The 20,326-nt window shown below is 55.4% G+C and overlaps 1 protein-coding gene and 1 long non-coding RNA gene across 2 annotated transcripts; one reads left to right on the forward strand and one right to left on the reverse strand.

The window, feature by feature from the left end:
* Positions 1–4,279: 4,279 nt before the first annotated feature.
* MAN2B1 (mannosidase alpha class 2B member 1) lies at positions 4,280–19,587 on the reverse strand. Its single transcript, XM_079918601.1, has 24 exons — positions 19,370–19,587; positions 18,567–18,669; positions 18,220–18,393; positions 17,664–17,857; positions 16,914–17,046; positions 16,548–16,693; positions 15,987–16,103; positions 13,024–13,109; positions 12,819–12,939; positions 12,661–12,739; positions 12,339–12,448; positions 11,971–12,078; positions 11,586–11,702; positions 10,274–10,447; positions 9,065–9,162; positions 8,865–8,982; positions 7,172–7,290; positions 6,980–7,081; positions 6,716–6,803; positions 6,457–6,537; positions 5,803–6,030; positions 5,207–5,362; positions 5,009–5,111; positions 4,280–4,518 (listed from the first exon to the last, which is right to left on the reverse strand). Exons 1-24 carry the CDS (start codon positions 19,529–19,531, stop codon positions 4,409–4,411), a joined length of 3,027 nt encoding a protein of 1,008 aa, XP_079774727.1. The 5' UTR covers positions 19,532–19,587; the 3' UTR covers positions 4,280–4,408.
* On the forward strand, positions 5,888–8,148 carry LOC307184816. Its single transcript, XR_013827833.1, has 4 exons — positions 5,888–6,055; positions 6,991–7,103; positions 7,204–7,341; positions 7,838–8,148. It is a non-coding gene; the product is annotated as an uncharacterized lncRNA (long non-coding RNA).
* Positions 19,588–20,326: the final 739 nt, after the last annotated feature.

The raw sequence follows: 20,326 nt of genomic DNA on the forward strand, positions 1-20,326 counted from the left end.
TCGTTGTACAGCAGAAACTAACACAACACTGTAAAGCAACTATACCCCCAATAAAAAAGAAAAAAAAAAAAGAAACTTTTTTGGAAGGCCCACATGGGAATGAAGCCCCGACGGCATCTAACTGGAACCTTCTTCACCTGCCAGGGCCAGTACCACACCCTCACCCCAGGCAGAATTGGAACCGATTCCAGCAACTTCAGATGACCAAGCATCTCCTGGGGACCCTGTCCATGGTACCTACCCCTGCACCCCACTGGTTGGCCTGGGATGGTCCCTGCCACTGGAGGGAGGCTTGCAAAGGTTCGGGGACGGGGGGAGTGTCCAAGAACAGGCCTCCAGTGTAACTGCAGTTGGACATTGGGTGCCCTCTCTCGGCCTCCCTGTCCCCTCTTCAGAAGGGAAAATTTTCTGGATGCACATCATGCAACAGTGCACCGCGCGATCCTGGCCCCAAGAGGGGGACCTAGAAAAATTCTCAGGAGGCACTCCAGACAAGCGGGCACGAGGTGGGAATGCAGCCGAGTCCGGGGCGCCCTACCCCGGTCACCTGCAACACCTCGTCAGTCCTCGCTGGTGGAGGGGACTTCCATGCGCCAGCCATGCAGTTCCCAGATGCCCCTCTCCTTTAATACAGCAGAGACAACCTCAGAGGAGTCCGTGTTCGGAGGCAGAGAGTATCGCATCCCAGAAGACGGCGCTGCCGGCCTTATGGAACTCGCCCTTGGGCTCGGCAGTCGGATCCCACTTCAGTGGAGCTCCGGGGACTATATTTTTTTTTAAAAAAAAGGCCACCAGGTGGCGCCCGACAACCAGCGCGACCTGGACGGACCTGGACCCCTAGACACCACCTCTCCTGGGTCTCAAACAGTGTACCTCAGCTCAGCATCCGGGGTTGGCCTGGTGGGCCCGGGACACCGTCCACGGAACTCCCTGGACGACCGGGGCTGATCTCAGCCTCCAAAGGGGGACTTAGCCATTTTTTAGGAGGCACCCCCAATGACCCGGCCCCACTTGGGACTGTGGCGGGACTGGGGACTGTGACGGGGCTGGGGGCTGTGACTCAGCCTTCTCCACGCGCCTCCAGGGCCATCTCAGTTCAGTCTCCCCGTCCCAAGAGGGCTTAAAAATATTTGGGGGGGCTCCCCTGGTGGCGCAGTGGTTGACAGTCCGCCTGCCGATGCAGGGGACACGGGTTCGTGCCCTGGTCCGGGAAGATCCCACATGCCGCGGAGCGGCTGGGCCCGTGAGCCATGGCCGCTGAGCCTGCGCATCTGAAGCCTGTGCTCCGCAACAGGAGGGGCCACAACAGTGAGAGGCCCGCCTACCGCAAAAAAAAAAAAAAAAAATATATATATATATATATATATATATATTTGGGGGCAGCACATCTGGTGACCCATTCCCACGTGGGACTTCCCCCAAGCCCTGGACAACCTCGGAAGTGGTCCTTTACCCTCCTGGTCACTGCCTCTCTGCAGAGGAGTTGGAAACATTTTCCAGAAGTATATGTGATGAATAGGGCCCACCTGTGACTATGGCTAGGCCCAGAACATCCTCCCTGGGGCCTCCCTGGATGGCTAGGACCAGTTGTCTCCTCCAGAGAGAGATTTCGAAAAATGAAGCACGGGAGAAGCGCATCCACCAACTGGACCACACAGGTGTCTGCAGGTAGAAGTGGGGAGCCCTCTAAGCCCAGACCAGTGGCCCTCATCCAGAGGGGGACTTGGAAACTCTTTTGAGAGGCACGATGCCAACACATGACCACAGTCATGTCTGGGTACCTGCCCCCTTGGCTGACTTCCTGGCTCCAACTAGTTCCCACCAACAAAGGGGGAACCTCTGAAAATGGGACCCTTAAGCAGCACCATATAGCAGGCCTCTAGCCGCCCCCCTCAGCCTCCAAGGCTGGCACAGCTGGTCCAGTATTCTAAAGGGAACTTACGTTTTTAGGGATTGTCTCCAGTGACCAGGCCCTAAGTGGGTCATTGGGTGCACCTGGGACACCCTCCCTGGTTGGCCCAGGCACATCTTCAATCCAGGCCCCAGACAGGCCATGGGCATTCCCACCCAGCCTGGGTTGGCCCTAGCCTAGTGAGGAGGACGCAGAGATCTTTTCAGAAGGTGATCTTAAAAGTTGGCACCCAAGCAGGACCACTATGGGCCAGTGTGCCCTGACCCAGCCTCTCTGCCAGCCTGGACCTGTGCCCCTGCTCAGGACAGAAGAATGCAATGATCAGGGCACAAGAGGATGACAGCCAGGCCACGGTCACACTCCCCAGGACACACTGGTCCATCCAGCCCTGTCTATACCACCAGAGGGGACTAGACATGTTTTCAGTCATGCCACACAAGACCACTGGCATGCTAAGGTCTCCACACAGAACTCCCTGACTATCCCGGAGCCTGTCCACACTGGATCAGGACTTAGAAATGTATTAGGGGCATGTTTCTGCCAACAGGGACCCACATGGATAGTAAGTGGGTTGCCATGCCCTCGGGCCTCCATGTCTGGCCCAGACCAGTCCTCCCCTCCGCAAAAGGTCACATAAACTTTTCAGGAGGGGCTCTCAATGACCATGACCAAAGAGTGATAGCACCTGAGCCCGTGGCACACGCAATGGGCCAGTAGGTCCAGCCCAGGTCATTGCCTCTTTGAACGGGGATGTGGGTGTGTTTTCAGGAGGCACCACCAGGTGCCATGGGTCCGATACCAGGACCTGTGCAGAACCACAGGCTGGCTCAGGCACCCACCCTGAGTCTTTCTGGCTAGGCTGTGCCTGTGCCCACTACCAAGGACACCTTAGAGAGGTTTACAGGATGCATCGGTGATTGGGCCCCATGCACAACTGAGGGAGGACCCAGGGCAACCTCCATGGGTCTCCTGGGATAATGCCCTGGATTTGGATACATTTTCAGAAGGCACGTGGATGACCGGACACGAGATGCCACTCCTGGGGCACACTGCCTGGCCCAGCCTGATCCCTGCCACCAGAGGAATATTTACAAGCAGTTTTGGTGGGCACTTCCTACGACAGCACCCGATGCAGGACAGCAGGCAGCCCTGGGGCACATGCCCCAGACTGTCCTAGTCAGCTCTGCTGCCTTCCCCTTCTGGAATAAAATTTTTAGAAGTCTGGGGATGGGAGTTCCCTGGTGGTGCAGTGGTTAGGACTTGGCACTTTCACTGCCATGGCCCCGGGGTTCAGTCCCTGGTCAGCAGAACTAAGATCCTGTAACCCACACAGCATGGGTGATTGGACCCCATGCAGGATGGCAAATAGACTGGGGTGCCCTCCTTGGGCCTCTCTGGTCTATCTCTCTAGGGGGAGACTTAGAAAACTTTTCAAGAGGCACATCTGCCACCTAGACCCCATGTGTGTTCTGCCCGGGGGTTCCAAGCCAGCCCAGGCTCATGCCTGTTCCCCCACCAAGGGGGATGTAGAAATATTTTCTGAAGGCACATCTGAGAATCAGGGGCCCGAGCATCCGAACACTGTTCTCTACATGGCCTACAGGTGGGCTCGACATGCCCTCCCAGCCTCCAGACGCCTTCAAGGGGACCACACAAGACTGTATCAACTGGAGGGCAAGTTACTTCCTTTCAACTCTAAACCTCAGGTTTCATCCCAAGGTCTCCTTTCTCTGTAACAGACTCCAGAACACACCAGAAGCAGGGTATACCAGGCTCTCTACCTGTCTCCTGGGAGGCCCAAAGCTCCAGCCCACCTGTCCAAGGCCCCACTTTGGGACCTGCCTCTAAGTCTTCCTCCACCCCAAGACGTCCCAGATTCCCCACCTTCAGGGCCCCAAAGTAGAGTATGGGAGGCCCTGGGGTATGTCTGGCTTCCAGGACCCAGGACAAGCCAGCACAAGCCTGCCCTTAGTGGCTTCTCAAAACAGCTGTGTCAGGGACTTCCCTGGCGGTCCAGTGGTTAGGACCCGGCGCTTTCACTACCGTGGCCTCGGGTTCAATCCCTGGTCTGGGAACTAAGATCTCACAAGCCGCAGGGCACGGCAAAAAACAAAACAAAACAAAAATACAGCTGTGTCAAAGCCCTAGTGGACGGAGGAGTAAAGCAGGAGTGGAGGACAGAGTGGTAGGTGAGGTGGGGTGTGAATCGTGTAGACTCTGGTGAGAGGATTCAAACCAGCAAGTGGTCTTCCTGCAAGGCCTTGGGTCAAGGGTCAGCTAAGGTTTGCGGACCTTTCTGGGTCATAAATTCCACTGCCTTCCAAAAAAAAAAAAAAAAACCCACGCTCAGTTACACCTTGACCTGAGTCTTTTCTTGGTAGTGGCATTTTAATGGCTTTCCTTGGTGGTAGCAGCAGCAGCAAGAGAAGGGGGAGAGTTTGCCCCACCCCTGGAGGACCCGGCTCAGGCTCTGGGGGAATCTTGCCTCCACCAGGTCTAGCTGTCCTCTTCCCATTGGACTGAGGCCAAGAAGGTGCGGATTTCCATGGGCTGTAGCGTGATGGTGGTGGAGAGCAGCCGGGAAGGAGAAGGATGGGGTGTGGGGCCTGGGGAGGTGGAGGGGAGAAGGAGTGAGGGACGTAGACTTCCTTTGCCTTAACACCCATATGCCACCCCACACCACCCCTGTGCTCCCTATCCTGAACACAGACATACCACCTTAAATCCGTCCCCAGGGCCTCACTCGCAGACCCTTCAACTGCTTCCCAGGGCCTAGATACCACCCCCAGATCCCCAAATCCCTCCCCAGTGCCTGGTCACCATCCTCACACCCACAAGCCCCACCCCAAGGACCGTCAAGCCAACGCCTGCCTCTGGAACTAGACACCGACGGAGATTCTCAAATCTTGTTCTTGGGACTGCACTCCATTCTCAAACCCTCAAGAACTACCACTAATTTGCTGGACCCACCTCAGTCCCTTAAACCCCTAACCTAGATCTGAACACCGACCGACTCAGGCCCTCGAGCTCTATACCTGGACCTGGTCAACATTCCCACACCTCCCACCCGGCCCCCAGCTCCGGGCAGGCCCCCACCCGTGTTTGGTGTCCACTGGAGCCTGGAGGCATGGGCCCGGAGCTGGTTGGCCGCCAGCGTGGTCTCCCGCAGGTCGGTGATGGTGAAGGCGGAGAACAGGTCCTGCGGGCAGTGGATGGACCGGGCTGTGTTGGGACAAAGCTGGGGTTTCCCCTCCCGCCTCTCTCCTGTCTCCTTCCCACCTCTGCCCTCCTCACCGTCAAGTCCAAGGTCACCGGCGAGCTCAGGTTGCGGCCCGAGTCCTCCCCTACGGCGAACTGGTGCTCTAAGCGCAGCAGCAGCGTCTCCGGTCCCCAGCGGGCTAATGTTAGTAGATGCACGGAGGGCGGCAGCTCTCGGCGCAGCCCCGAAAACTGCGGGAGAGTGGCGCGGGCGTGAGCCACGAGGGGCGGGACTGAATGGCGGTCAGGAGGCGGAGACCCGGCGTGGAGGGACCGCGGTGAGGGGGCGGGGCTTACCGGGGAGTGGCGGGGCTCACCCAGGACAGAGCCAATGAGGGAACGGGGCGGTGTCAAGTTGGGGGCACAAAGGATTCGGTCTGAGACTGAGTTAGGACGGGGAGGAAGAGTGGAGAGACCCGGCTGGAGGAGGTGAGTAAACGAGAGGGCCGGGCCGAGGCTGCCGGGGTGACGGGGCTGAGCTAAGGGGACTGGACTAGCATACGTCCTCCCCAGGACGGGTAGGGGCAGGCAAGGTGGGTCCCAGTTAAGCCTAGGTAAATCCGCCCTCAACCCCGCCCCTCCCCCGCAGGCTTCCTTCGGGTCCTCTTTCTGCCGGCCCCACCGCCCCTCACCTGCGTGCGAGGGGCGACCTCGAGGCGGTAGGGGGCGCCGCCACCTCGGGCCAGCACCACCTGCGGGGCCAGGACCTCCTTCTCCGCCTGTAACCGGTGCCCGGCGGCTGCGGTCCGGGCCTTGTCCAGCAGCACGAGGTGGCGCCCTCGCACCCAAAGCCCCGACCCCTCCTCCAGCAACGGCTCCCCTACGCCGCGTGCATCGTCTCTCAGCAGCCTTCTGTGCACCTGCGGGGAGAGTGGCCAGGAGAGGGTGAGGGTCCTTCTAGCCAATTTCTGGGCCAGAAATTGGGCAAAAGCAAGTGGGAATTTCAAGAAAAATTGAAGACTGGGGTGGAACGGATGAGGACGAATGTCTGGTAGGGGGTCCTCAGTAAAAGTGGGGATCCGACCTAACAAGGTACTAGGACAGCGGGAGGTAAAGATCTAATGGGGGCGTGGATAGGGCAAATCAGGGCCTGGAGGGGAGGCTTGGGTAAGGGTTGGATAAAAGCACGGAGTAAATGTCTCACATAGGAATGGAGGGCTCTGCTTAGCGGGGACCACAAACAGAGGGGTGCACCTAGCAACAGAAACTGGCTTCAAGGTCCTGCAGGGGGCCAGGGAGGGAACTGGTAGGAGGTCCCTGACTTAGATGGGGCTCGGACCACTCACCATGAGCTCTAAGGAGCCGTCACTCAGGCTACTGCCCCCCTGGGAGCGGTCAGTCAACACAGTCAGCTGCACGTTCCCATCCTGGGGGGCAAGGGGTGAGTGAGGGGCTGCACTGCCGGCCAGCCCTGGCCCCCAGGCAGGCCCCACAAGGATGGTGGAGACTGCTAAGAACAGTTGGGAGATGTTAAGAATGAGAGATAACCCCTGCTCTGTAAAGGGGTGTCAGGAAGATGTGGGGAGCAGGATGGGAGATGGGTACCGTGATGTAAATGCGACTGTTAACTGGATAGTAGTTTCCCGCCACTGGCTCAGTCTGGTTCAGCTTCCAGGTGAGTCGATAATCCCGCCTGGGGTGGGGTGGGATTTGATCAGGCCCGGGGTCTGGCTCCCCTTCCCCGCTCACCCACTCCTCACTCCCCCTTCACCCTCTCCCTCCCACACTCATTAGGATCAGCAGGTGCCCCCACTGGCCCTGGGCCCCAAAAGACCACAGACCACCCCTCAGTGCCCCCAATCACCCCACCTCCTCTCCAGGATCTCCCGGCCATTGCTGTCAGTGTAGAAGAGTCCGTCTGTCTCCAGCACAGTGTCAAAGCGACTGATGACCTCCTTCCCCCAGCCATCACTATACCCAATGGGATGGCAAGGTGGTGAGCCTCACTTTAACTCCACTCTGCCCTTCACTCAGCCCCCACTCCCAGCCTCCACCACTCACCCCACAGGTATTGGCCCCACCGTCCACTCCAGCTCCAGGTGCCGCTGTCCCGGGTACAGACGAACCACCTGGGAACACCAGGCTGAGAAGTTCTGGTGCACTTCCTGCACCAAGGCTGTCTGCAAGCACATGGGGGTGAAGGGCAGGTGTAAGCGTGCAGCTGAGCAGAGGTAAGCCCTGCAAATGTCCACCCCTGCTGTGAAGCTCATAAAGGCCTACATCAGGGTCAACCCCACTGATAGCTTGGGAGCCCCACCCACCTCCCCCACCTGCCTAGGTGTGATGCCCACACTTTGTACCGAAGTCATAGCCATGTAAATTTTGAGTTTGGCATACATGCTTGCTGCCCATCATTACCCTATCTCCCCTCCTTAGAACAGGATTCTAGCTTAGCACGTGGCTACTGGGAATAGATTGTACTGTTTCGTCTTCCCTGAGGTTCTGAGTAGCTGCGTGACCATGTTTGGCTCAGTTAAAGTGGTGTGAACAATGTTCCTTGCCCCTTTCCCTCTTCCACTGGCTCAAATGCAAATGTGATGGCTGGAGCTTGAGCAGCCATCTTGGGCCATGAGGTGGAAGCTGAATGCTAAGGAGGGTAGAGCAATAAGAAAGAAGACTAGGGCTTCCCTGGTGGCACAGTGGTTAAGAATCTGCCTGCCAATTCAGGGGACATGGGTTCGAGCCCTGGTCCGGGAAGATCCCACATGCCACAGAGCAACTAAGCCCGTGTGCCACAACTACTGAGCCTGTGTTCTAGAGCCTGCAAGCCACAACTACTGAGCCCGAGTGCCACAACTACTGAAGCCCACGCGCCTAGAGTCCATGCTCCACAACAAGAGAAGCCGCCACAATGAGAAGCCTGCGCGCCGTAATGAAGAGTAGCCCCCGCTCTCCGCAACTAGAGAAAAAGCCCGCACGCAGCAATGAAGACCCAAAGCAGCCAAAAATTTTTAAAAATTAAAAAATAAAAAATGATAGAAGACTAGATGACTACTGAACCATCCCACCTGCCCGGACTTTCCGTTAGATGGAAAGAAACTTCCATCTTGTTTTAGGCATGGTTAATTTGGGTAACCCTGTTACAGGAAGCAAAACTACATCCTCATACAGTGACCCAGGTATGCAGGTGTTCACCTCAAGGAGAATCATGTCAAATGTGAGGCTTTCCGTTACCTGCCCCATTCCCACCCTAAGAGGAAACGTCAACGAGAGGCCCCAGGAAACCCCACAAGCCTAAGCCCCTGTTCCCAGCCAGATGCACCCTCAAATATCCACCCTAAGTTAGAATCACCCAAGCCCTATCCAAGTGTGAACCTTTAAATGTCCACCCCAGATAAAATCCCCTCCTACCACAGATCCTTGGTGAAATCTGCAAGCAGTTACCCCTGGCTCTCCCTATCTGTTGGCCAAATGGGAGCATCCCACCCCCAATTTCAAAAGCTAAGTATAATCTTGACATTCACAATAGATGTGAATGCCTTTCTATGTGCTTCCATGGCGTGACTGTCACACAACCAGCCATGAATATCAACCCTGTGGGAGGATCCTCAAGTATTCCCCTCGGGTCTTAGCCTTCTTATTTGTTGGAGATGTAAATCCTCCCCTCACTGCACGCATGGCACACCACCCTCCACACACACACCCCTCACATGCCCCATCCCCAAGTGCCCACTCATCAGTCTTAACCCCTTACCTTCACAAGGTGGGTTTGAGCCCAGTGGCTCACAAGCAGTGGTTGCTGTCGGTTGGGTCTGAAGATGTAGGCACCTGAGACCTGGGAGCTTAGACCGTTGCCTGTACTGGCGTTGTACCTGGGGCCAGGGCAGGTGAGAGTCAGGCAAGGGACCCCAGCTCTGCTCACACCTGTTCCTTGACCTGGTGGTCCTCCCTCACCAGTAGAAGGCTTGGCGAACAGGCAGCCGGAGGTTCTGGTCCAGGTTCTCCAACTCCATCAAGAGCCCTGAGTCAGGGTCAAACCTAGCCCGGATGTACTGGGGAGAAATGGGTGGACAGACATTAATGACCACCGCTTCAGCCAACGGCAGCTTCATCCTTCCTGGGGCTCAGGAGAAAACCCTGGAGTCACCCACCCTTCCCTCCTCTCTCTCTCTTACTCCTCACCTCTGACTCTTTTAGCAAATCTGAACAGCTCCACTTTCTACCTTACCCTCAATCTGACCACTTCTCACTACCTCAATGGCATTCCTGGACTGCAGCCAACCCCTTCCTGATCTCCCACCTTCCATGCTCGCTCCCCAGTCTTTTCCCCCCATAACTGCCAAAAGGTGCCTGTAACACCAGAAGTGAGATCACAGCCCATCTGCTCGGGACCCAGGCTGCTTATGCAACTGACAGAGGAACCACAGTGCCAGGACCCACAGGATTTTTAGGGCCCATGGAAAGGTATAAATCTCAATTTCTTTTAGGTTCAGAAGAAAACCTGAATGAAATAATAATGAATATATTATATTGAATTCTGCATGGTTAATATTCATGTTAATATCCATACTATCATGAAATATAATTAACATATTTTTATGGAAGGAGGGACCCACAAAGGCCAAAGTGCTAGGACCCACAAGAGTCTTAATGCAACCCTGTTCCTCCCGTGGTTCCTTCACAGTAAAAGCCAGAGTCCTCCCCTCAGCCTTCCCTTAAGGCTCACATGATCTGACCTATCACCTCCACCCCAACACCCTGTTTCAGCCACACTGAGTGTTCCTTGAACACCCATCGCCCGCCTACTTGAGGGCTTTTGTGTCTGCTGCTCCCTACCTGACTGGATCCCTCTTCCCCGAAAATGGCCACACGGCTCCCTCCCCCAAGTCTCTGACATGCCTCACTTAATTTGCAAAACCCTACCTCCATCAGCTCTGACATTTCTGTTAAGTGTCACCCATGATTACATTGGGTCCTCATAACAGCCCCAGGAGAGGACACTGAGGCTCAAAGGAAGACGGTCACTCACTTGAGGACACACAATGGGGGGCTGATGATGCTAGACTATGAACCTAAGACCCACTGACCCAGGGTCCATGTGGCTTACTGCCACATCTCAAATTTGTCACCCAGGAATGGAAGGGGATATGAATAGGGTCTCACCTCATTCTGGATGACCAAGACACGAGACCAGGGCTTCTGGGATCTGGGATGGTGGATGTAGGCCTGGGGGCTTTGGCCAGGCACCTGGGTTACTGAGTAGATGCTGAAGCCCAAGGCAGGCACTGAGGCTGAGAAAAGCAGCTCTTGACTGTCTGAGCTGGGAATCATCACCACCTTGGGTAAGGGAGGAAGGAAACCAAGTCAAGAAGCTGTTGAGTACACATATAAAGCCACACCACACATACAGGGAGGGGTCAAACTTGAGGAGGGGAAAGAGTTCCAGGATGGGGAGAGGAAATTTAGGAGTTGGGCAGAAGGGATGCGAGTGTCAGAAATGCTGAGTTAAAGATTGCAAAGAGGGAATTCCCTGGCAGTCTAGTGGTTAGGACTCTGTGCTTCCACTGCAGAGGGCACATGGGTTCGATCTGTGATTGGGGAACGAAGATCTTGCGAGCTGCATGGCCAAAAAAAAAAATGATTGCAAAGATTCATAAGGTGGGAAAAATCCACTAGGAGGGTGGAGCTACTGTGGGAAGTGGGAGAAGTGAGGGAGTAAATTCAGGAAGAGATCCTTGACACAGGGGAGGGAGGGAAAGACAGATTCTTGGGGGAGGAAGAGGTTAGTGGGAAGAGGCCTTCCAGGATGAGGGGAATATTCATAAACAGGAAACTTTTTCACGGGGAGATATTTAAAAGGGGAAGAGGGCTTCCCTGGTGGCGCAGTGGTTAAGAATCTGCCTGCCAATGCAGGGGACACGGGTTCAAGCCCTGGTCCGGGAAGATCCCACATGCTGCGGAGCAACTAAGCCTGTGCGCCACAACTACTGAGCCCGCGTGCCACAACTACTTTAGCCCACGCGCCTAGAGCCTGTGTTCCGCAACGAGAAACCACCGCAATGAGAAGCCCCCACACCACAACAAAGAATAGCCCCCGCTCTCAGCAACTAGAGAAAGCCCACGTGCAGCAACAAAGACCCAACGCAGCCAAAAATAAATAAATAAAATACATTTTTAAAAACGGGGGGGGAAGATACTCATGAGAGGGGGTAATGTTCCCAAGGGGGTGTGATATTAAGGGGTAGAGGGGGAAGATATTCAGAAGAAGAGACAGTAATGAGCAGAAGGTATCCATGGAGGGGGAGGTATCCAAGAGAGGGAGGTGTCCATGGAAGGAGAGATCCATGGAGGGAAATAAACCTGGGGAAAGTGTCCATGGGGCGAAGGGAGAAATGCTCATGGCGGGAGGTTTCCAAGGGCTTAGGTATTCATGGGTTGTGGTATTCAGGGAAAAATATTTGTCGAGTGGCCTTACATCGCTGGGCACAACTGTGCCACTGGGGTCCCTCACGAGAAAAACGTGTTTGCTGACAGGCAGCCGCACCATCCAATCCACCTTCCGCCCCAAGGGGTTATAAATGGTCACCTGGAACTGGGGTGGATCAGAGCAGGCATGGGTCACAATACGCCTTCTGCAAACCCACTCACCATGTGCAGCAACGTCCCTGGGTGATTCAAACCCCCAAGTGGTACACTGGTCTCCGTCCTGCCGCAGCTTCACTGAGCCCCCGGTGATCTCGCCCCAGAGTGATTAGCAACTCGCTGAGGCCTCCCCGCCTCCTTTCCGCGCTGCCGTCCCACCCACCACCCACCACGGGACGGTCCCCCGGGCCCGCCCCTCCCCGTCCAGGCCGCCTCACGCTCTCTGAGGTCTGGGTGAGCGGACAAACGCTGATGTTGAGCTTGCGACAGAACATGAAGTCCTCCTTGGAGCCACTGAGCCGCGCCAGCGCATTGCTCAAGAGAACCTGGGGAGGCGCGTAAAGTGGAAGGTATGCTCCGGCCACCAACAAGCGCGTCTCCTCCTCGCCGCCCCGCCCCCAGCCTCGCCCCTGCCTTCTCCGCCCCTCCCATCCCAGGACCCGCCCCTCCTTCCACAAGCCCCGCCCCACGAGCCCTTCCAGACACCACTCCGCTGTTTTCGACCACGCCCCGTACTGGCCCCGCCCCTTCTGCTCCAGGGCCTGCCCCTTCCTGTCTCCGCCTCTCCCAGGCTCCGCCCTCGCACCTCGCAGGGCCCCCAGCCTTCTGCAAGTTGGCGAGCGTAGTCATTGGCCACGTGCTGGCGGGAGGTGCCGCTGACCGCATCGTGGTGCTGGAGGACGGCCATCGCCTCATCTGCAGGCAGACGGTGAGCCGGGTGGGGTCTCCGCAGGACTCTTGGCCCCCGACCCCAAGGAGACGTGAAAAGTCATGTGCTGGCAGGCTGGGTTCTTAGGGGCTTTAAGAAGGGACTCGAAAAAAAAAAAAAGAAGGGACTCGAGGGGGCAGTGGAGGTCTGGAGTCCAGCTTCAGCCTCGCCCCCGTCCCCTCACCCGCTGGACACCTACTGAGGGGTGCACTGTCTCCGGAACCATAGGGTCCCACGTTGGCTGCCGGACCCGCCAGCGCCTCCAGCTGGTTGCACACCTGTAGAGCAGGGGGTATGTTGGGGCACCAGGTCTGTCAGGACCCCTGAGCCACCCCCTTGAGCCTGGCGCCCACCTACCTGCAGGAAGTTGTAGCTGAGGCGCTCATAGCGTTTGAGGGCAGGCCGGCTGGAAAAGTAACCGGTCCAGAACATGTGGGGGCCGTCGGCGTAAGGGAAGAAGTCATCCTCTTTCAGCGACCTGCAACGGCAGCAGCATTGAGGGCAGGGTCATGACCCACAGGGCATGCCACCCATCCCCAGGCTCCCCAGTCCCCCCAAATACCAGGTGAGGTTGGCCTTGTTCAGCTGCCAGAGATAACAGGCTGGAGTGGAGTAGAGAACATTGACGCGGCTCCCGTTGGCCTGTTGCTGCGGGGAGGTGTCTGTGTGAGCTCAGGAGCCCGGGGAGGGGGGGACCCACAAGTGTGCACAAACTTACACACACACGTGCACACATTCATGCATCCAGTCGGTTCAGATTCTCTTTCTTAATACACAGTTTGAGTGCAAACCAATGGCCAAGTGTGAAAATGAATGTTGGCCGAAGCTAAATATTACCAGCCTGGAAAGAATTTCAGGGATGCAAGAATAAACCTGAGATTTTACTAAACTTTAAATAATTCCAATTTTATTATTTAAAACTTTCATGGAAAAACTAAATATGACATTATAGGACAGGAATAATAACTCCTCAGCACTGTAAGGTTATTGCCAGATGACACAACTGTTATAATGAATGGAGGCTCACTTTCAACTGAGGGAGGTGGAGGAACAAGAAGGTGACCTCCGTGAGTTAAAGGATGTTTGTTCTGCTCGAGTTGTGTCCCCAGTGCCTCGTACACAGTAGGTGCTCAATAAACACTTGAATGACCTAGAGAATATTATACTTAGTGAAGTCAGAGAAAGACAGATACTATATGATATCACTTATATGTGGAATCTGAAAAATAATACAAATGAATCTATGTACAAAACAGAAACAGACTCACGGACATAGAGAACAAACTTATGGTTACCTAAGGGGAAAGGGAGGGGAGGAGAGATAAATTAGGAGTATAGGATTGACAGATATAATCTACTATACATAAAGTACATAAGCAATAAGGATTTACTGTATAACACAGGGAATTATATCCGACATCTTATAATAACCTATAATAGAAAATAACCTGAAAAATTATATATAACTGAATCACTTTGCTGTACACCTGAAACTAATACAATATTTGTAATGCAATACAATATTGTAAATCAACTATAATTTAAAAAATAAACAAAACAAACACTTGAGTGAATGAAGAGAAGTGCATAGGACTACATGCCTTTATGTGCAAACACACATTTACACCCCTGAACACACACTCATGTACAGATTTACATACACACACACTGTGTTCACTGAGCAAACAATCACTTGATTCTGCAGCATGCTCAGGACTGTGGACACAATTTACAACCAAAGGCCAACCCTACTCTCACGGTATTCACAGCCAAGTGCAGAGGAGAGAAACTGAACAGATAGTCAGTTGGTTACAGTCAGCCTAGATGTATCATCACAGGTATTTGTGGGGACTCCTGTGAGCACAGAGAAAGAGCAAGAGCTCGGCTGGGGCCTGGTGAAGGCTTCCTAGAGAAGCAACACCAGTTGCAACTGGTGTCTTAAGCAGCAGCAGATTTTCAGCCCCAAATAATAATAATAAACAACCGTAATACTTATTATTTACCTGGCACTGGTCTACTGGTCTATGCAAATGAACTCATTAAACTTTCATCAATATCCCTGTCAGCTGGGAACCACTATTATGCCCATTTCCTAGATAAGAAAATTGAGGCACTGACTGCTTAAGAACATTCCTCAAGGTTACAGAGCCAGTAAGTGGCAGAACCAGGATTTGAACCAAGGAACTCCATTTCCAGTAAAATGGAGTGTGTGAAGGAGCAGGCAGGAGAAAAACCAAAAGAGTGTGATCTTCTGGCAGCCCAGGAACATGGTATTTGCAGGAGGAAGTAGTCAAAGTGTTGAAGCCTCCTCAGGGACCAGGGGCTTGGGGAGGATTGGGAAATGTCTTCTGGAAGGCCCTTGATTACATTACTGAGAGCTGTTTTTGGTGAAACAGCAATGCAGGGAGCGCGTGGAAGGTGAGGACAGTGCCAGGGCTTCCCTGGTGGCACAGTGGTTAAGAATCTGCCTGCCAATGCAGGGGACACAGGTTCGATCCCTGGTCCGGGAAGATCCCACATGCCGCGGAGTAGCTAAGCCCGTGCGCCACAACTACTGAGCCTGAGCTCTAGAGCCTGCAAGCCACAACTACTGAGCCCATGTGCCACAACTACTGAAGCCTGCGCGCCTAGAGCCCATGCTCCGCAGCAAGAGAAGCCACGACAATGAGAAGCCCGCGCACCGCAACGAGGAGTAGCCCCCACTCGCCGCAACTAGAGAAAGTCCGCGCACGGCAACGAAGACGCAACATAGCCAAAAATAAATTAATAAATAAATAAATTTTTTTAAAGAATAAAAATAAAAAAGACTGTGCCAGTAGACAACTCTGGGGATGAAATGCTGGGGGAGGGGAGACGAGGTTCTGTGCTGATGGGAGAGTGAATGCCTGCCCACATGGCCACAGACCATTTACAGAGGCCACATCAATACATCCACGGTAGACAGAATAATGGCCACCAAAAGATGTCCATGTCCTAATCCCCAGAACCTGTGACTATGTTAGGTTACGTGGCAAAAGGGAATTAAGCCTGCAGAATTAAGGCTGTTAATCAGCTGACCTTAAACTAGAGAGATTATCCTGGATTATCTAGTGTGTCCAATGTAATCACAAGGGTCTCTAAAAGTTGAAGAGGGAGGAGAAAGAAGTGAGAGTGAGAAAAAGAGATGTAACACCAGAGGCAGGGTCAGAGAGCTGCTGTGTTGCTGGCTTTGAAGATGGAGAAGGGGGCCATGAGCCAAGGAAAGCGGGCAGCCTCTAGAAGCTGGACAAGGCAAGGAGACTTTTCCCTAGAGCTTTCAGAAGGAACGCAGCCCTGCTGACATCTTGATTTTAGCCCAGTGAGACCCATGGCAGACTTGTGACCTACAGAACTGTAAGATAACATGATTTCTGTTGTTTTAAGCCACTAAGTTTGTGGTAATTTGTTAAAGCAGCCATAGAAAACTAAGATAGCACCCATAGATAATGTACGTGACCCAAGGCCCAGGGATACAAGCACAGGTGCCCACGGGGTAGGCACACTCACCTGGGCGTTGACCAGCTGGATGAGCTTGTCAAGGTTCTTGAACCACATGTTGGCATTCTCATACTGGAAGTCTGAGCCCATGGTCATCACAGTGTGGTTGGTGCGGTAGTGCTGGCCCTGTAGGTGGGATGGGGGGGTGTCCTCAGGCCAGGGTCTCCTGGGCCACCCCTGTGGACAGCTGTGTCTCGATATATACGTGGTCAAGAATGTGGGTGCACAGAGGCATGGGGGGGCAGGGGTGGAAGTGTGTCACGTGAGAGCAGAGGGACATAACAGAAAAATAGCCACAAGCTGTTGGGTAATTCTCTTGGGCTCACCACCCAGACATGGGTACTGAGGCACCGTGCCATGCTGTCTCATGATCATGGTGGAGGTGTGCAGTGGTGAAGGGGTCCACATTTCTAGTCAGGAACACACACAAATCCAGGAGGAGGGCATAGTGATGGTGAAAGGAACACTACCTTCCTCCGAGGATGGTGAGGAGGTGCTAGGGATTGCCTGGGCCGGTGGAAGGGCCCCGTGCATGTACACCAGAGGCACAGGTTCTGGGTACCAGGTTACCTGGGCAGTGGCCAACTGCAGGAAGTAATGGACCAGGTCCTTGGCGTTGTACTCAGGGCTGAGTGGGTCCTCCACAAAGGGCCTGTCGGCACACAGCGTGTCCCAGCACAGACCATCCGGTGGGTTGTAAATGTTGGGGAGCACACCTGTGGGCCGCACCAGGCTCAGGGGTGGCCCCACCCCCTAGACCTGCCAGGCCCCACAGGGGACGGACTTCAGAATTTGCAGGGCCCAGTGCAAAGTGCAAATGCCGGGCCCTTGTTCCTAAATTATTAAGAATTTCAAGACAATGACAGCTGGCTATAAAACCAAGCCCAGGGCCCTTCTGAGCGTGGGGGCAGCCCTCTCCCCACTCCACCCCCTTACTGGTGAAGAGGTCCGCGGCGGGGGGCTTCAGGCTGGCGCTGGCCCGCCACACCTGCTCCATTTCCATCTTCTCCTTCCGCGCGCTCTTGTCTTGATAATCCAGGCGTCCGAAGAAGAAGCCGTCAAAACCCATCTGGAGGTGGGGCAGGATGAAGAGTGGGATGGGAGAGCAGGACAGGGCAGGATAAATAAGGGCCTAGCCCTCTCCTCACCAACCGCCACCCCTTCAGAGCACGGATAGAAAAACCAGGTCTAAAACCAGGGAGGCCCTCCAGTTCATTTTGAACTTGGGGAGGGTCGGAAGTCCTGCGGGGAGCGCCGGGAGGGAGCTGGTCCAACGCTAGAACCCACCTCCACCTTCCGCAGCCTAAGCACGGGAAGGAGGCGGGGTCATGGCACAGGTAATGAAGCCGGCTGCAAAACAGCAGGCCCTCGCCTTTCACCCCACTTGGGGAGGAGCCAGGATCAGAGCAGACGGGGTGGGGTCGGGGAGGGGGGGGAAGAGCCAGCTGGACGTGAGCGTGCGGTGGCGGGGGGGGGCGGTCAGCCTAGGCTGGGGCAGAGAAGGGTCAAGGCCAGAGCAGAAAAGGAATGGGATTCACAGGTCACCCAAGAGGCAGGGTCTCAAGGGGCCAGAGGGCCAGGGGCAGGGCCTGGTCTGAGTGAACTTTCAGGGAAGGGAGGGGCTTGAGTGACCGGGGGAGGAGTCAGAGGGAATGAAGGGGCTGGCCCAAGAGGCCAGGAAAAGACCTGCGCGAACAGCGAGGCCTGCTCCCTAGAGTGGCCGAAGGGGTCGATGTGCCAGGCCACACGGGGGCGCCCGTCGCTGCCAAACGTGTCCTCCAGGAAGCGCAGCCCGAGTGTCATCTGGTCGATGATGGCTCCATAGTGGGTGGCCGCCTCATCGTTCATCACCCAGCCACCATTGGCAAACTCTAGGCGTCCTGTGCCGGGAGGGGCAAAGTCCAAGTCAGCTGTCAGGGCCAGGAGTGGGGCCGGGGTTGGTGATGCCGGGGACGAGAAGACCTGCCTGCATGCCCAGGCCTGAGAGGCGAAGAGGGGTCACTCCCAGGCCAGTGTAGAGAGATACTGAACAGAAGCCCTCCTGGCATGGCAGGCTTTCCAGAGGATTCACTGGAGGTGGGGCCTTAGAGGACGCACAGGAGTTCTCCAAATACAGAGAAATTCCAGGCAGGTGCAGCCACATACAGGCAGCACTTGGTATGATAAAAATCTCAGAAGCCAGAGTAGTGGAAACAGAAGCTGGGCTGGGTTTCCTCTTTTCACTTCCTTAGGGCAGCCTCACCCTGTCGCACCAGGTCCCGCACGATTTCCTGCGTTGCATTTGTCTGCTGTCGCCACCAACGGGAGAAGAAAGCGATTTCCACATAGATGAAGCGGCGGGTGGGCTCCGCCAGCAGGGAAGAGATGACCGAGTCTAGGATGTACTGCACGCCCGCGTGCTGGACATCATTCTTGACTATGGGAATAGGGGTCAGGCAGTCAGGGACCAGCAAGCCAAGGGGCATAATCCTAGACACAGAAGCCCAAGCTGGGTATTGCCCCCACCCTAATGTCCAGGGCTGAAAAAGAATTCGAGGGGCTCCGAGGGGCCATGGGAGTCCTAGGGGTCAGTCCCCACCCTCTACTCACTGCCGTAGAAGTACTGGTCCACCGTCTTGAGCCAGCCCACGTCATCATGTGTGTGGGCCACCAGGTGCACATTCAGCATGTCCGGCTCCACCTTGGGGCATGTCTGCACAGGGACCCCAAACACAAACACACATACCCTGTCAGTAACCCCAAGGTTAAGAGGCAGGCTGCAGTGGGGCGTTGGGGAGGGCATAAGGTGAGCCTTGATTTAGAGGCAAGTGGCTCAGGTGGGGCCAGCCCCTCCCAGGGAGGACACACATAGTTGTGTCACAGATGCAACTCCCACCTGACACAACTTCTCAGAGCACCTCTCATTCACACCCTGTAGAAATAATAGTAGTAGCTAATGTTTATTAAGCATTTGCAAATACCAAGCAGTCAGCCTGCAGGGTGGGGGCGACATTATCTCCAGTTTTCAGATGAGGACACTGAGGATCAGAGAGGTGAAGTGACTTGGCCAAGATCACGCAGCCAGGAAGTGGAGGAGCCAAGCTAGAACTTCAGGCAGCTGACTCCCAGCTCTCCACCAGTCCTCGCCACACATACAGCTGCTGGCCCGCTCACATCCAGCCACACAGGTAAATGCGTGCGAAGTCCAGAAGCAAGGGAAGCAGCCACAGACAGCCCCATTCTCAGACACGCACAGCCAGACTTCTCAATGACACAAAGCATGCACTCAGACCACACTGTCATATTAGCAACCATTCACTAGGCGCCCACAAAACAGACCCACCCACACCTCCGGACCCTACTGGAGGCTTCACTCTGGCTCTTGTACATTTCCGCTCGCTGGCCGCGCTCACCTGGTATCCCGCGGCCCAAGCGCTGGGCGTCGCCAGCAACAACAAAAAGAGAAAGGAGAGAGGCGGGAGCGGTGGCCACAGCGACCAGGAGCTCGTCCGGGACGCCGCCGCGCCCCGGCCGCCGCCAGCGCGGACCCCTGAAGACCGCGCGTCAGCGGCCATGACTCTAACACCGCCGCCGCCGCCGCCTCCGCCTCCGCCTCCCGGGGGTTCCCGGGCCTGCCTGGGGCCGGGTAAACGCCCCGCCTCCAGAACCCGGCTTGGCCAATGGGCACCGGAGGGGCGGGGCTAGGGAGTGGCCGGCGCGTCACGAGACCAAGGCGGTAGTTCTGGGTACCGCTGGGGACAATGCGGGCGCTAGGAGCGCAAGGAGGCGCTGAGCGCGTCCCACTCTCGGGGTGCTGGTTCGGCCAGACGAGCCTTTAGCCTCTCGTGGCCTCTGTGTGGCCTCCATGTGGACTTCGAGTGCCCTTTTGTTCCCCCTGGGCGCAGAGGTCTCAGATTTTCCTACGGATGCTGTGTTTGCCTTGGAGGTAGAGTATATGCCTAGGATCCTAGGGTATTCCGTTGACTTTCTGGGCTAGGGTCCGCGAGGGACCTAGCTTGGCTAGGAACAGAGGTTAATGGGAGCTCTGTTCTGTCCTATGCATGGAGATGTAAAGTAACCGCCGTTACGGTGCTGGGGAGGGGAGGCATCCAGCCTTGTTCGAGAGATACCGGTGTCCTCTGATGAGGAGTGAGAACATGGCAGGTGGGGGAGAACTCAGTCTTTCATGCCTTCCCCCAGTCCCTACCAGTCCATCCGATTTGCTGACAGTACCCCCATTCCTCTGATAAGAAAACCAAAGCACAGATTCCTTAGATCAGCAGGGCTGTCTGCTGAGTTGCCAGAGGGCAGGGATCACTGTTCAGTCTCTGGCAGCTGACTTAAGGCTCGAGTCTTGTGAAATAAGCAAG

Source organism: Stenella coeruleoalba (genome assembly GCF_951394435.1).
Source record: "Stenella coeruleoalba genome assembly, chromosome: 3".
Lineage (NCBI taxonomy): Eukaryota > Metazoa > Chordata > Mammalia > Artiodactyla > Delphinidae > Stenella > Stenella coeruleoalba.